Genomic DNA, 16,325 nt, shown 5'->3' on the forward strand with positions numbered 1-16,325 from the left:
AAGAGCCGGTCCACAGTGCCGGTCTCACGAGCCGGTCCACAGTGCCGATCTCACGAGCCGGTCCACAGTGCCGGTCTCTAGAGCCGGTCCACAGTGCCGGTCTCTAGAGCCGGTCCACAGTGCCGGTCTCAAGAGCCGGTCCACAGTGCCGGTCTCAAGAGCCGGTCCACAGTGCCGGTCTCTAGAGCCGGTCCACAGTGCCGGTCTCAAGAACCGGTCCACTCTGCCGGTCTCAAGAGCCGGTCCACAGTGCCGGTCTCAAGAGCCGGTCCACAGTGCCGGTCTCAAGAGCCGGTCCACAGTGCCGGTCTCTAGAGCCGGTCCACAGTGCCGGTCTCAAGAGCCGGTCCACAGTGCCGGTCTCTAGAGCCGGTCCACAGTGCCGGTCTCAAGAACCGGTCCACTCTGCCGGTCTCAAGAGCCGGTCCACAGTGCCGGTCTCAAGAGCCGGTCCACTCTGCCGGTCTCAAGAGCCGGTCCACAGTGCCGGTCTCAAGAGCCGGTCCACAATGCCGGTCTCAAGAACCGGTCCACTCTGCCGGTCTCAAGAGCCGGTCCACAGTGCCGGTCTCAAGAGCCGGTCCACAGTGCCGGTCTCAAGAGCCGGTCCACAGTGCCGCTCTCTAGAGGCGGTCCACAGTGCCGGTCTCAAGAGCCGGTCCACAGTGCCGGTCTCAAGAGCCGGTCCACAGTGCCGGTCTCAAGAGCCGGTCCACAGTGCCGGTCTCAAGAGCCGGTCCACAGTGCCGGTCTCAAGAGCCGGTCCACAGTGCCGGTCTCAAGAGCCGGTCCAAAGTGCCGGTCTCAAGAGCCGGTCCACAGTCACCAACAAGCCTGTCGTGAAACAAAAATTTTTACCGGCGGGCGCGGTCTGGGGGTGATGACGGCCATAAATCTGCACGGGTCCCCGACACTGCAGCTCAATTGGAGCCGCTCCCTGGGGTCTGACCCCCAGATTAAATTACCCCGGTCACTCCCCGGGCCCGCGGGACGTCGTTAGGGTACCGCTGGCGGTAAATTGCGGCCGCTGACGGACGATGTTGGTGATTATCCGCGGGGAGCTAATTCTGTCTTCACCGGTCAAATCGTCACTTCCGGTCTAGGTGACTTAAAAGCAGACGGCATTAAGAAGGTCGTCAGTTCCAGAGGACGGTCAGGCGACAGACCTGTTTTCGATGACTTCATCAGCGACATTAAATTAGGCACGCTTCAATGGTGCCAGTGTTTGTCGTCCTGAGTCGAATAAAATGTGCGGTTGTTCTGTTTGATGAAGACCGGTGGTCGAAACCTTCGTTTTGTTTTCCTTTTGTGGAATTAATTCTTTTTTTCTTTGTAAGGCTCGTCTGGGAACATCGAGACACAGATAGAGTTAGTGGGTACCTCCAATACAGATAAATGGGTACCTCCAACACAGATAAATGGGTACCTCCAATACAGATAAATGGGTACCTCCAACACAGATAAATGGGTACCTCCAATACAGATAAATGGGTACCTCCAACACAGATAAATGGGTACCTCCAACACAGATAGAGTTAGTGGGTACCTCCAATACAGATAAATGGGTACCTCCAATACAGATAAATGGGTACCTCCAACACAGATAAATGGGTACCTCCAATACAGATAAATGGGTACCTCCAACACAGATAAATGGGTACCTCCAATACAGATAAATGGGTACCTCCAACACAGATAAATGGGTACCTCCAACACAGATAGAGTTAGTGGGTACCTCCAAGACAGATAAATGGGTACCTCCAATACAGATAAATGGGTACCTCCAATACAGATAAATGGGTACCTCCAACACAGATAAATGGGTACCTACAACACAGATAAATGGGTACCTACAACACAGATAAATGGGTACCTCCAGCACAGATAAATGGGTACCTCCAACACAGATAAATGGGTACCTCCAATACAGATAAATGGGTACCTCCAAGACAGATAAATGGGTACCTCCAAGACAGATAAATGGGTACCTTCAACACAGATAAATGGGTACCTCCAATACAGATAAATGGGTACCTCCAGCACAGATAAATGGGTACCTCCAACACAGATAAATGGGTACCTCCAACACAGATAGAGTTAGTGGGTACCTCGACAACAGATAGACGAGAGTTAGTGGGTACCTGCAACAGATAGAGTTAAACGGTACATCCAGCACAGATAGAATTAATGGGTACCTCCGGCATATATAGCCGAGAGTTAGTGGGTACCTGCAACACCGATAGAGTTAATGGGTACCCCTAGCACAGATAGGCGAGAGTTTGTGAGTACCTGTAATATACGATAGCGTAGCCAGATGATTTTGTCCAATAGAACCAAGTAGTGGTCACTACAGGGGCACATAATCCTGAGTTTTTAATACGATGTCAAGATTTTGTAATCTTTTTCCTGGAAGTCATGTCAAACTAGGCCTGCGTTTGGGACCGATTAAGTAGTTTAAGTTAATGAACAAAGATTCTATTAATAAACACATATGGGTCGACTTTCAATCGGATTTCTAAAACAAGAAATATCATTTAGCGATGAAACAAAGGTATCGAGAACAATCACTAATCGATACCACATTTATGGAACAAAAGTTTCTCAACGAATACCCGAATCCTGAGCGGAAGTTCATGCAGATATCTCAAGATGGAATACTCGATAGTGTAAGAAAGACATGCTGGAAGTAGTGACATTAAGATGTCAATTTGACAAGTGACATCAAGATGACAAATGTGACATCAAGATGTGATTGACAGAAGTAAGATCAGAGTGGCTCTCAAGATGGTAAGTTCTGTGGGTGGGGCAGACAGGTTGTGGGTGGTGTAGACAGGTTGTGGGTGGTGTAGACAGGTTGTGGGTGGTGTAGACAGGTTGTGGGTGGTGTAGACAGGTTGTGGGTGGGGCAGACAGGTTGTGGGTGGGGCAGACAGGTTGTGGGTGGGGCAGACAGGTTGTGGGTGGGGCAGACAGGTTGTGGGTGGGGCAGGCAGGTTGTGGGTGGGGCAGGCAGGTTGTGGGTGGGGCAGACAGGTTGTGTGGGTGGGGCAGGCAGGTTTTGGGTGGGGCAGGCAGGTTGTGTGGGTGGGGCAGACAGGTTGTGAGTGGGGCAGATACCTAGATGACACGCCCACCCACCTGGATAACACACCCCACCCACCCTTTCACCTCTACTCTCACCACTCCCTACCACCATTTCTCTATTCCAGCTTGTTGTGGAGTCATTAAAGCGAAATGTGTCGTCAGTCCGCTGGGAGTCAATACGATGGGTGTCACTAATCTTGCTCAATCCAAATGCCGGTCTATCTACAATAATTATGAAAGCTTATTAACGAGTTTTCTAGCTGCTTGCAAATATGTGCTTGTCAGCATGCCCTAGGGCGGGATCGTTTAAATATACTCTGTAAGTCGTCTGCTTGACAATTAGCCGTCTGCACTAATCACCAGCCTGATTAGTTCTCACCGCCCACACCACACACGAACCCAGTTCCCTTATCAGGGACAGTAACCGTGTCAATATTCGTGCTAGGAATAAATGTTCGGTTGTCTCTCTTACTTCATCCCATTGGGTAGCGGTGATGAAAAGCTGTCATTTGTAAATGCTATAGGAAGGCGTTTTTTTTTTTTATATAACAAGGTTATTTGTAAAAAGTCAGTATTGTCAAGGATTATTTTGGCAAAATGTCTGCATCATCATCGGTTTAAAATATTTAGAGTAAACGTTATACACAATACATTAACATACGTTTAAAAATCTTGTATATTTATTCTCCACCATTATAACAAACGGACTGCAAAGCTAACATTTAGCAAGGAGGAGCCTGTTAACGGAATTGCTAATCCCCACCTGATCTAGAGAGAGTTGGGACTGTTGATCCACAGTGGTTGTGGGGGTTGTTGATCCCCTTTTGTTGTGGGGCCGCTATAAATCCATAACCTAGGCCTTATATAATCTCATGCACTTAGCAGACGGCCCAAGATAATCTCATGCACTTAGCAGACGGCCCAAGATAATCTCATACACTGAACACACGGCCCAAGATAATCTCATGCACTGAACACACGGCCTAAGATAATCTCATACACTGAATACACGGCCCAAGATAATCTCATACACTGAATACACGGCCCAAGATAATCTCATGCACTGAACACACGGCCCAAGATAATCTCATGCACTGAACACACGGCCCAAGATAATCCCAAGATAATCTCATGCACTGAACACACGGCCCAAGATAATCTCATGCACTGAACACACGGCCCAAGATAATCTCATGCACTGAACACACGGCCCAAGATAATCCCAAGATAATCTCATGCACTGAACACACGGCCCAAGATAATCCCAAGATAATCTCATGCACTGAACACACGGCCCAAGATAATCTCATGCACTGAACACACGGCCCAAGATAATCTCATGCACTGAACACACGGCCCAAGATAATCCCAAGATAATCTCATGCACTGAACACACGGCCCAAGATAATCCCAAGATAATCTCATGCACTGAACACACGGCCCAAGATAATCTCATGCACTGAACACACGGCCCAAGATAATCTCATTCACTGAACACACGGCCCAAGATAATCTCATGCACTGAACACACGGCCCAAGATAATCCCAAGATAATCTCATGCACTGAACACACGGCCCAAGATAATCTCATGCACTGAACACACGGCCCAAGATAATCTCATTCACTGAACACACGGCCCAAGATAATCTCATGCACTGAGCACACGGCCTAAGGCTGACAGGTGTTGAGGATATTTGACACAGGAGCTAAACCATGTGATGACACGTGATGCAGGGAGAGAGGGGGGGGGGGGGCTGGTATTTCAAGACTAGCATCACTGGCGCTATGGCGTAACTGCCCCCAGACACCCGCACACACTTCCGCCCATACATCCCCCCCCCCACACACACTCCCCCCCCCCCCCCCCCCATCTATCATTCCACAAACGTAGGAACGTCCTTGAAACCAGGTTCTAAAAATAGCCTGACAAGGACATCAACATGGACGCCTCAACATGGCGACACCCTGTACAAGTCATTCAGATTTATCTGCCCTTGATTCAACAGTGGGTCAGTTAGAGTTAATTGCCCTTGATTCAGAAGTTGATCAGTTGGAGTTACCTTCGCCTGCTGTCACGGGTGAGTTCTCTTGGAATTTTCACACATTTTTACTTCAAGTGGTTTATCATATTTTTAATGCCTAAATTTAATTATAGTTTTAATAATTAAATTAAATATTGCATTTAATTTTTTTTCTATTTACATTGTCAACTGATTATTTAATTACTGCCATTAACTTCTGACATTTGGTTTTATTTATGTTTTTAATTACGTATTGACTAGCGTGGCTGGTGTAAGTTGAATGAATGAACGAGAAATTAAATTATTTTGTTGTGTGCAGTAATTAAACTGCACAAATACTCGCCCGGGGTGAAGGTTAATTAAGCTAAATTAAATCGTACAAACGGCGCCTGGGCTAGCCACCCCCTCACACCCGCTACCAGCACCGCACGCTGTTTGTGTTGAAGGCTACCTGGTGTTGATTTTCTTATATCGGTCGGTCTTAAAGTCGCCTTTACACTTGCGACATGCATACTATACATGTCTAGAAAAAAACTTCACTGTAAGTTACTTTCATAAGAACATGTATGTTTACACTTGCGACATGTATACCATACATGTCTAGAAATAAAATTCACTGTAAGTTACTTTCATAAGAACATGTATGTTTACACTTGTGACATGTATACTATACTTGTCTAGAAAAACAAACACCAGTTAATTTTATTAGAATATGTATAGGGAGACCTACTCGCTTATTGCGAAGGTGTGTTTTTTTTCTAGACATATATGGTATACATATCGTAAGTGTAATCGCCGAGTTACGAAATGTGAGTTCTACTTAGCTCTTTTATTATGATATTCACCCCCTACACACGACATTCGAAAACATTCGAGAAGCCGGTGCTTGCCATTTTTGTCGCTGCTTTCATCAAACCTTTGCTCCAACTGTAGGTTATCTTACATGGTTTATTTCACTCTCAGATACCGTACGTCTACACAAACTTGTTCCCCCCTCCCAACCCTACCCCCGTCCTTACATGCTTGAGGAACTTTGATACGAGCCATTGTATTGTTTTTGGAGCGCCGCGGTCGTAATTTCCGGAGGGTGGTCAATGTTATAAGTATATATTTCTATATAAATTCCATTTCGTTCGGTCAGCCCGCTCCCCCCGAAGAGATGCCTGGAAGCAGTGGCGTAGCGAGGTCGGGTGTCACCCGGTGCGGCACTTAATGGTGTCACCCTCCAGAGGCGTAGAAACCCTTTCCGGGGACAAACTTTCAAACTTTACGATTTGCCCCCCCCCCCCCCTTCCCTTCCTCAGACTTTCGATTTGCACCCCCCCCCCTTCCTCAAACTTTCGATTTGCACCCCCCCCCCCCTTCAAACTTTCGATTTGCACTTCGATTTGCACCCCCCTCAAACTTTTAATTTGCACCCCCCCCCCCCTCAAGTTTTTCTCTATATATTTTGCTATTTTTTGCCTTGGTGTCACCCCACTAAATGGTGTCACACGGTGCGGTCCGCACCCCCCGCCCCCTCGCCACGCCCCTGCCTGGGAGAAACTCTGGATAGGACGACACTTGAATTTTCCCCACAAATACGTTTGAAGAAATTATCTTAAAATTTAGACAAGAAAGTTATAGACTGTTAGCCTCATTTTGCTTCAAAAGACGAAAATTTATTTGAAATATATTTCAAATATATTTGAAATATATTTGAAATATATTTGAAATATATTTCAAATATATTTGAAATATATTTGAAATATATTTGAAATATATTTGAAATGCGCCTGGGCTGAGAAGATACCTTTGATGCTATTAATAGCTTATTTCTGGTAGACTTTCCGTCATATTTGTTACCCTCTTAAATCCCCGAGTAGATAAAATTCTCGGCCAAACTGCAGTAAACATTTCTTTTTACAGAGCACCTTGCCCAATCCGGCATAAACATGACATGTGGCCAGATAAACATGATATGCGGCCAGATTTAGCTCGCGCCTGTTTTGTTCTCTGCTATTTTTAAATTTTATTCCCCCCCCCCCCCACCCTACCCCCACCACCTTCCTGCTGCCATTGCTAGACCCGTCAGTGTAGGTTTATATTTACATTTTTTTTTTTATTAATGAGAAGTACACATGTGTTTGGTAAACACGGGAGATGACAACACCACACATGACGGCAAAAAAAATGGCCTCCCACAATACAGATGGAAGACTTTCTGCAAGCTAAAGCATCTACATCTACATCTTACAATTAAAATTAATGTTTTTATGTTTCTTCAATTCGTTGTGAAATATTTAAATATTTATATATTTTTTAGTTTGGTCAGTATGCCTATTTAGCTATTATGCCAAATGTTTCTGTCGTGTTTTTTGTTCGGCCAAATGTTTTTCGTATTTTTTTTTCGTCAACAATTTCTCAACAGTTTTCTCAATTTATTTATTTTGGCTAACGTTTTCTCAATATTTTTTTTTTAAATTGGCCAACATTTTCTGTTAATTTTCTGTTTGGCCAACATTGATCTTTCAGTCACAATACATTCAGTAATGTTTCAAGTTTGAACTTCCGGGAAATGGATGTGACGTCATGGCTACTCTGGGTCGCTACACTGTCCACGCTGCCCAACATGGCCGCCGGATATTACGCAACGAGCCTCGACCTTGACTTTCTGTGTTCCCCACCAGCCGGTTCCCTTTACGTGAGGGATGTTCCCTGGGATTGTTCCAGCTACGTCATTTGTTCCAGCGGCAGGGTGAGTCACGTGATACGTGTAGTGTGTAGTGTAGTGTGTAGTGTGTAGTGTGTAGTGTGTAGTGTGTAGTGTGTAGTGTGTAGTGTGTAGTGTGTAGTGTGTAGTGTGTAGTGTGTAGTGTGTAGTGTGTAGTGTGTAGTGTGTAGTGTGTAGTGTGTAGTGTGTAGTGTGTAGTGTGTAGTGTGTAGTGTGTAGTGTGTAGTGTGTAGTGTGTAGTGTGTAGTGTGTAGTGTGTAGTGTGTAGTGTGTAGTGTGTAGTGTGTAGTGTGTAGTGTGTAGTGTGTAGTGTGTAGTGTGTAGTGTGTAGTGTGTAGTGTGTAGTGTGTAGTGTGTAGTGTGTAGTGTGTAGTGTGTAGTGTGTAGTGTGTAGTGTGTAGTGTGTAGTGTGTAGTGTGTAGTGTGTAGTGTGTAGTGTGTAGTGTGTAGTGTGTAGTGTGTAGTGTGTAGTGTGTAGTGTGTAGTGTGTAGTGTGTAGTGTGTAGTGTGTAGTGTGTAGTGTACAGTGTGTAGAGTGTAGTGTGTAGTGTGTAGTGTGTAGTGTGACAGTGTGTAGAGTGTAGTGTGTAGTGTGTAGTGTGTAGTGTGTAGTTTGTAGTGTGTAGTGTGTAGTGTGTAGTGTGTAGTGTGTAGTGTGTAGTGTGTAGTGTGTAGTGTGTAGTGTGTAGTGTGTAGTGTGTAGTGTGTAGTGTGTAGTGTGTAGTGTGTAGTGTGTAGTGTGTAGTGTGTAGTGTGTAGTGTGTAGTGTGTAGTGTGTAGTGTGTAGTGTGTAGTGTGTAGTGTGTAGTGTGTAGTGTGTAGTGTGTAGTGTGTAGTGTGTAGTGTGTAGTGTGTAGTGTGTAGTGTGTAGTGTGTAGTGTGTAGTGTGTAGTGTGTAGTGTGTAGTGTGTAGTGTGTAGTGTGTAGTGTGTAGTGTGTAGTGTGTAGTGTGTAGTGTGTAGTGTGTAGTGTGTAGTGTGTAGTGTGTAGTGTGTAGTGTGTAGTGTGTAGTGTGTAGTGTGTAGTGTGTAGTGTGTAGTGTGTAGTGTGTAGTGTGTAGTGTGTAGTGTGTAGTGTGTAGTGTGTAGTGTGTAGTGTGTAGTGTGTAGTGTGTAGTGTGTAGTGTGTAGTGTGTAGTGTGTAGTGTGTAGTGTGTAGTGTGTAGTGTGTAGTGTGTAGTGTGTAGTGTGTAGTGTGTAGTGTGTAGTGTGTAGTGTGTAGTGTGTAGTGTGTAGTGTGTAGTGTGTAGTGTGTAGTGTGTAGTGTGTAGTGTGTAGTGTGTAGTGTGTAGTGTAGTGTGTAGTGTGTAGTGTGTAGTGTGTAGTGTGTAGTGTGTAGTGTGTAGTGTGTAGTGTGTAGTGTGTAGTGTGTAGTGTGTAGTGTGTAGTGTGTAGTGTGTAGTGTGTAGTGTGTAGTGTGTAGTGTGTAGTGTGTAGTGTGTAGTGTGTAGTGTGTAGTGTGTAGTGTGTAGTGTGTAGTGTGTAGTGTGTAGTGTGTAGTGTGTAGTGTGTAGTGTGTAGTGTGTAGTGTGTAGTGTGTAGTGTGTAGTGTGTAGTGTGTAGTGTGTAGTGTGTAGTGTGTAGTGTGTAGTGTGTAGTGTGTAGTGTGTAGTGTGTAGTGTGTAGTGTGTAGTGTGTAGTGTGTAGTGTGTAGTGTGTAGTGTGTAGTGTGTAGTGTGTAGTGTGTAGTGTGTAGTGTGTAGTGTGTAGTGTGTAGTGTGTAGTGTGTAGTGTGTAGTGTGTAGTGTGTAGTGTGTAGTGTGTAGTGTGTAGTGTGTAGTGTGTAGTGTGTAGTGTGTAGTGTGTAGTGTGTAGTGTGTAGTGTGTAGTGTGTAGTGTGTAGTGTGTAGTGTGTAGTGTGTAGTGTGTAGTGTGTAGTGTGTAGTGTGTAGTGTGTAGTGTGTAGTGTGTAGTGTGTAGTGTGTAGTGTGTAGTGTGTAGTGTACAGTGTGTAGTGTGTAGAGTGTAGTGTGTAGTGTGTAGTGTGTAGTGTGTAGTGTGTAGTGTGTAGTGTGTAGTGTGTAGTGTGTAGTGTGTAGTGTGTAGTGTGTAGTGTGTAGTGTGTAGTGTGTAGTGTGTAGTGTGTAGTGTGTAGTGTCTAGTGTGTAGTGTGTAGTGTGTAGTATGCAGTGTGTAGTGTGTAGTGTCTGTTTGGGCGTGTTTCTAGAGGTTGTTCGCTACGAAACTTTTGAAACGTTTTCTCCCCCACCCCCCCCCCACCCCAGGCCATCCCCACGGCGTGTCCCAGAGGTCTACTATATGCCAACGCCAGCAGAAACAGCAGGTGTGTCGCCGCACAGGTGGCGGACAGCAGCAGGTGTCACGGTCAGGTCTGGGGTCAGTTGGCTAATCATCTGGGCTAATTATCTGGGCTAATTATCTTTGGTTAATTATCTCTGTTTGATTATCTTAGGTTAATTATTTGATTGTAATTATCTTTGGTTAATTATCATTAACCTCGTGCATGGCCTTCACGTCTTTGACCCTTGACCCATGACCACATCAGCACACGAAAACGTGCTTTTTCTTCCTGACCCTACTCTGTGACCTCCGTACCTACGACCTCTAAATTAATAACCTTCACCTTAATTAACTTCAGCCTACTAACCTTTGCAGTATTTATCTATTACATGATACATCGGGCAGATGAAGTAGAGTTCATCACTTTCAATTTCCTCGGCATAAGGGGGGATTGTGTGGTCAGAACTATGTATATCCGCCTTTAGTTTCCCTAGCGTGAGTCAGGTACCCATCAGAGCTGGGTGGACTCAGTGAGTCAGGTACCCATCAGAGCTGGGTGGACTCATTAAGTCAGGTAGCCATCAGAGCTGGGTGGACTCAGTCTCACACACAACCTTCACCCTAATGACATTTAACCTCGTGACCTTCACTCCCATGACCTTCGTCCACTAGTTCTTCCACTCCACCCCCACCACAACCATCCCCTGACGCTACAACTAGGTCAAAGGTCACGTCTCAACCACCTCTCCCACCAGATTACATCCGCGCCATCTGCCACCACAACCCCACCGCCACCGTGCCCTACGCTGAGCGCTGCAGCCAGTACATGGACTGTGGGGTGGAGCCCGGGGGTCACCAGTTCATGGACTACCTCCTCGAGTGCCCCTACCCCTCCTTGTATTCCACGCAGACCGGAAGTTGCCAGAATTATCATTACGTGACATGCGCAGAGAGGGAGGAGCCAAAAGCACCATGTAAGTACCCACTCCATACCTCACCTCCCCACCACCACTACACCCACTCCATGCCGCACCTCCCCACCACTACACCCACTCCATACCTCAACAACAAACTACCACTATTTTTCATGCATCCTTTTACATTTTATATTGTATTCACTTGGCCAAACTTTTAGAGATTTTGGCTCTTTAGCTAAATTTTTATAAATTTGGTCTAGTTTGTCCAATAAATACGGTGTAGCCGAAGCTTGAATGACTATGTCCTGCCTGTAGTTACTGCCATAGACCATGTCCTGCCTCTAATGACTGACTGTCATAGACCATGTCCTGCCTCTAGTGACTGCCATAGACCATGCCCTGCCTCTAGTGACTGCCATAGACCATGTCCTGCCTGTAGTGACTGCCATAGACCATGTCCCGCCTCTAGTGACTGTCATAGACAATGTCCTGCCTCTAGTGACTGCAATAGACCATGTCCTGCCTGTAGTGACTGTCATAGACCATGTCCTGCCTCTAGTGACTGCCATAGACCATGTCCTGCCTGTAGTGACTGCCATAGACCATGTCCTGCCTGTAGTGACTGCCATAGACCATGTCCTGCCTGTAGTGACTGCCATAGACCATGTCCTGCCTGTAGTGACTGCCATAGACCATGTCCTGCCTCTAGTGACTGCCATAGACCATGTCCTGCCTCTAGTGACTAGACCATGTCCTGCCTCTAGTGACTGCCATAGACCATGTCCTGCCTGTAGTGACTAGACCATGTCCTGCCTGTAGTGACTGCCATAGACCATGTCCTGCCTGTAGTGACTGCCATAGACCATGTCCTGCCTCTAGTGACTGCCATAGACCATGTCCTGCCTCTAGTGACTGCCATAGACCATGTCCTGCCTGTAGTGACTGTCATAGACCATGTCCTGCCTGTAGTGACTGTCATAGACCATGTCCTGCCTCTAGTGACTGTCATAGACCATGTCCTGCCTCTAGTGACTGCCATAGACCATGTCCTGCCTCTAGTGACTGCCATAGACCATGTCCTGCCTGTAGTGACTGCCATAGACCATGTCCTGCATCTAGTGACTGCCATAGACCATGTCCTGCCTGTAGTGACTGCCATAGACCATGTCCTGCCTCTAGTGACTGCCATAGACCACGTCTAGTGACTGCCATAGACCATGTCCTGCCTGTAGTGACTGCCATAGACCATGTCCTGCCTCTAGTGACTGCCATAGACCATGTCCTGCCTGTAGTGACTGTCATAGACCATGTCCTGCATCTAGTGACTGCCATAGACCATGTCCTGCCTGTAGTGACTGTCATAGACCATGTCCTGCATCTAGTGACTGCCATAGACCATGTCCTGCCTGTAGTGACTGTCATAGACCATGTCCTGCCTCTAGTGACTGTCATAGACCATGTCCTGCCTGTAGTGACTGTCATAGACCATGTCCTACCTCTAGTGACTGCCATAGACCATGTCCTGCCTGTAGTGACTGCCATAGACCATGTCCTGCCTCTAGTGACTGCCATAGACCATGTCCTGCCTCTAGTGACTGCCATAGACCATGTCCTGCCTGTAGTGACTGTCATAGACAATGTCCTGCCTGTAGTGACTGCCATAGACCATGTCCTGCCTCTAGTGACTGTCATAGACCATGTCCTGCCTGTAGTGACTGCCATAGACCATGTCCTGCCTGTAGTGACTGCCATAGACCATGTCCTGCCTCTAGTGACTGCCATAGACCATGTCCTGCCTCTAGTGACTGTCATAGACCATGTCCTGCCATAGACCATGTCCTGCCTGTAGTGACTGCCATAGACCATGTCCTGCCTGTAGTGACTGCCATAGACCACGTCTAGTGACTGCCATAGACCATGTCCTGCCTGTAGTGACTGCCATAGACCATGTCCTGCCTCTAGTGACTAGACCATGTCCTGCCTGTAGTGACTGCCATAGACCATGTCCTGCCTCTAGTGACTAGACCATGTCCTGCCTGTAGTGACTGCCATAGACCATGTCCTGCCTGTAGTGACTGCCATAGACCACGTCTAGTGACTGCCATAGACCATGTCCTGCCTCTAGTGACTGTCATAGACCATGTCCTGCCTCTAGTGACTGTCATAGACCATGTCCTGCCTCTAGTGACTGCCATAGACCATGTCCTGCCTCTAGTGACCATGTCCTGCCTCTATTGACTGTCATAGACCATGTCCTGCCTCTAGTGACTGTCATAGACCATGTCCTGCCTCTAGTGACTGCCATAGACCATGTCCTGCCTCTAGTGACTGCCATAGACCATGTCCTGCCTCTAATGACTGCCATAGACCATGTCCTGCCTCTAGTGACCATGTCCTGCCTCTATTGACTGTCATAGACCATGTCCTGCCTCTAGTGACTGCCATAGACCATGTCCTGCCTCTAGTGACTGTCATAGACCATGTCCTGCCTCTAGTGACTGCCATAGACCATGTCTAGTGACTGCCATAGACCATGTCTAGTGACTGTCATAGACCATGTCCTGCCTCTAGTGACTGTCATAGACCATGTCCTGCCTCTAGTGACCATGTCCTGCCTGTAGTGACTGCCATAGACCATGTCCTGCCTCTATTGACTGCCATAGACCATGTCCTGCCTCTAGTGACCATGTCCTGCCTGTAGTGACTGTCATAGACCATGTCCTGCCTCTAGTGACTGCCATAGACCATGTCCTGCCTCTAGTGACTGCCATAGACCATGTCCTGCCTGTAGTGACTGTCATAGACCATGTCCTGCCTCTAGTGACCATGTCCTGCCTGTAGTGACTGTCATAGACCATGTCCTGCCTCTAGTGACTGTCATAGACCATGTCCTGCCTCTAGTGACTGTCATAGACCATGTCCTGCCTCTAGTGACTGTCATAGACCATGTCCTGCCTCTAGTGACTGTCATAGACCATGTCCTGCCTCTAGTGACTGCCATAGACCATGTCCTGCCTCTAGTGACTGCCATAGACCATGTCCTGCCTCTAGTGACTGCCATAGACCATGTCCTGCCTCTAGTGACTGCCATAGACCATGTCCTGCCTCTAGTGACCATGTCCTGCCTCTATTGACTGTCATAGACCATGTCCTGCCTCTATTGACTGTCATAGACCATGTCCTGCCTCTAGTGACTGCCATAGACCATGTCCTGCCTCTAGTGACTGCCATAGACCATGTCCTGCCTCTAGTGACCATGTCCTGCCTCTATTGACTGTCATAGACCATGTCCTGCCTGTAGTGACTGCCATAGACCATGTCCTGCCTCTAGTGACTGCCATAGACCATGTCCTGCCTCTAGTGACCATGTCCTGCCTCTATTGACTGTCATAGACCATGTCCTGCCTCTATTGACTGTCATAGACCATGTCCTGCCTCTAGTGACTGCCATAGACCATGTCCTGCCTCTAGTGACTAGACAATGTCCTGCCTCTAGTGACTGCCATAGACCATGTCCTGCCTCTAGTGACTGCCATAGACCATGTCCTGCCTCTAGTGACTGCCATAGACCATGTCCTGCCTCTAGTGACTGCCATAGACCATGTCCTGCCTCTAGTGACTGCCATAGACCATGTCCTGCCTCTAGTGACTGCCATAGACCATGTCCTGCCTCTAGTGACTGTCATAGACCATGTCCTGCCTCTAGTGACTGTCATAGACCATGTCCTGCCTCTATTGACTGCCATAGACCATGTCCTAGCTCTAGTGACTGCCATAGACCATGTCCTGCCTCTAATGACCATGTCCTGCCTCTAGTGACTGCCATAGACCATGTCCTGCCTGTAGTGACTGTCATAGACCATGTCCTACCTGCAGGCGAATACCTGCAATACCTGCAGCTGTACAACTGCTCCAGCCCCCACTGCTGGGAGTGTGGACGTCATCACCCTAGCTGCGTCGGACTGCCCAACGGACGTCACCGGGTGACGTCACGAGATGACGTCATCATGGAGTGCGACACGGAGCGGACGTTGAACATCCTGACCGTACCAGCAGCCACGCTCGAGTCCAACGCTCCACTGCAAGCCGGGATCTCTGTCATTTAATTTCAACAAATTTAACATTCTTTTATTTATGAACCTTTACATTTCGTTACCATGAAACTTTATATTTCGTTATCATATGCATTAAAATCTTGTAAAAATGTAAATAAATATAGATTTATATATTTTCCAAAAAGTGCTTTTGGTGTTTTTATTGTTCTTAATTGAGAAAAGTGACGCAGTGTATGACGTCATAGCGAAAGAGAAACGGTCACGTGGTTTGTCTGGTTAAGACGGGAAATCCGCTGATGTCTAATTAGCATGAAAACAACAATTAAATTATGCAGCTTTAACGTTATGATTTATGTGCGACGTTAATTGGTATGCAGCAGCGTGCTTCTTAATGAGTTGTTATGTAATGGCTGGAACACGTGACCAGAGAAAGACCCGTGGGGTTCTCTGTATAGGCTGCGTGTGGGGGGGGGGGCTACTATAGTGCTAATGTGGGTGTGATTGGGGGCGGCGTTTATACAGCTGATGTGGGGCAGTTTGATGATTTGGGGGTGTATGGGGGAGGTACAGTGCTGTGTGGGTGTAGGTGGGTGCGGGGGCTATTGTGCGAATATGGATATCGGGGGGGGGCTGTTTGAGGATGCGGATATCTATTGGAGGTGGGTCAGTTCGTTGTGCTGATGTGTAGGGGTGTGGTAATGATGTGTGGGGGAGTGTGGTGATGATGAGTGGGGGAGTGGGGTGTTGATGTGTGGAGGAGTGTGGTGATGATGTGTGGGGGAGTGGTGATGATGAGTGGGGGAGTGTGGTGATGATGTGTGGGGGAGTGGTGATGATGAGTGGGGGAGTGGGGTGTTGATGTGTGGAGGAGTGTGGTGATGATGTGTGGGGGAGTGGTGATGATGAGTGGGGGAGTGTGGTGATGATGTGTAGGGGAGTGGTGATGATGAGTGGGGGAGTGTGGTGATGATGAGTGGGGGAGTGGGGTGTTGATGTGTGGAGGAGTGTGGTGATGATGAGTGGGGGAGTGGGGTGTTGATGTGTGGGGGAGTAAGGTGATGATGTGTGGGGGAGTGGGGTGATGATGTTTGGGGGAGTGTGGTGATGATGAGTGGGGGAGTGGTGATGTGTGGGGGAGTGTGGTGATGATGTGTGATGGAGTGGGGTGATGATGTATGGGGGAGGGGTGATGTGTGGGGGAGTGTGGTGATGATGTGTGGGGGAGTGTGGTGATGATGAGTGGGGGAGTGGTGATGTGTGGGGGAGTGTGGTGATGATGAGTGGGGGAGTGTGG

General features: G+C 47.5%; 1 protein-coding gene across 2 annotated transcripts; it reads left to right on the forward strand.

The window, feature by feature from the left end:
* The first annotated feature begins 5,025 nt into the window (after window positions 1-5,025).
* Window positions 5,026-15,144, forward strand: LOC131939449 (uncharacterized). Of its 2 annotated transcripts, XM_059297742.1 has the most exons (5): window positions 5,026-5,163; window positions 7,621-7,843; window positions 10,044-10,155; window positions 10,815-11,033; window positions 14,853-15,144. In XM_059297742.1, the coding sequence occupies exons 2-5, from the start codon at window positions 7,664-7,666 to the stop codon at window positions 15,080-15,082; spliced, it is 741 nt and encodes a 246-aa protein (XP_059153725.1). In that variant the 5' UTR covers window positions 5,026-5,163; window positions 7,621-7,663; the 3' UTR covers window positions 15,083-15,144. The 2 variants fall into 2 exon arrangements, with proteins under 2 accessions (XP_059153725.1, XP_059153724.1); XM_059297741.1 differs by lacking the exon at window positions 5,026-5,163 and having other exon boundaries at window positions 7,571-7,843.
* Window positions 15,145-16,325: the final 1,181 nt, after the last annotated feature.

Source organism: Physella acuta, unplaced genomic scaffold (assembly GCF_028476545.2).
Source record: "Physella acuta isolate Inbredline_101_S28 unplaced genomic scaffold, ASM2847654v3 ptg000280l, whole genome shotgun sequence".
Lineage (NCBI taxonomy): Eukaryota > Metazoa > Mollusca > Gastropoda > Physidae > Physella > Physella acuta.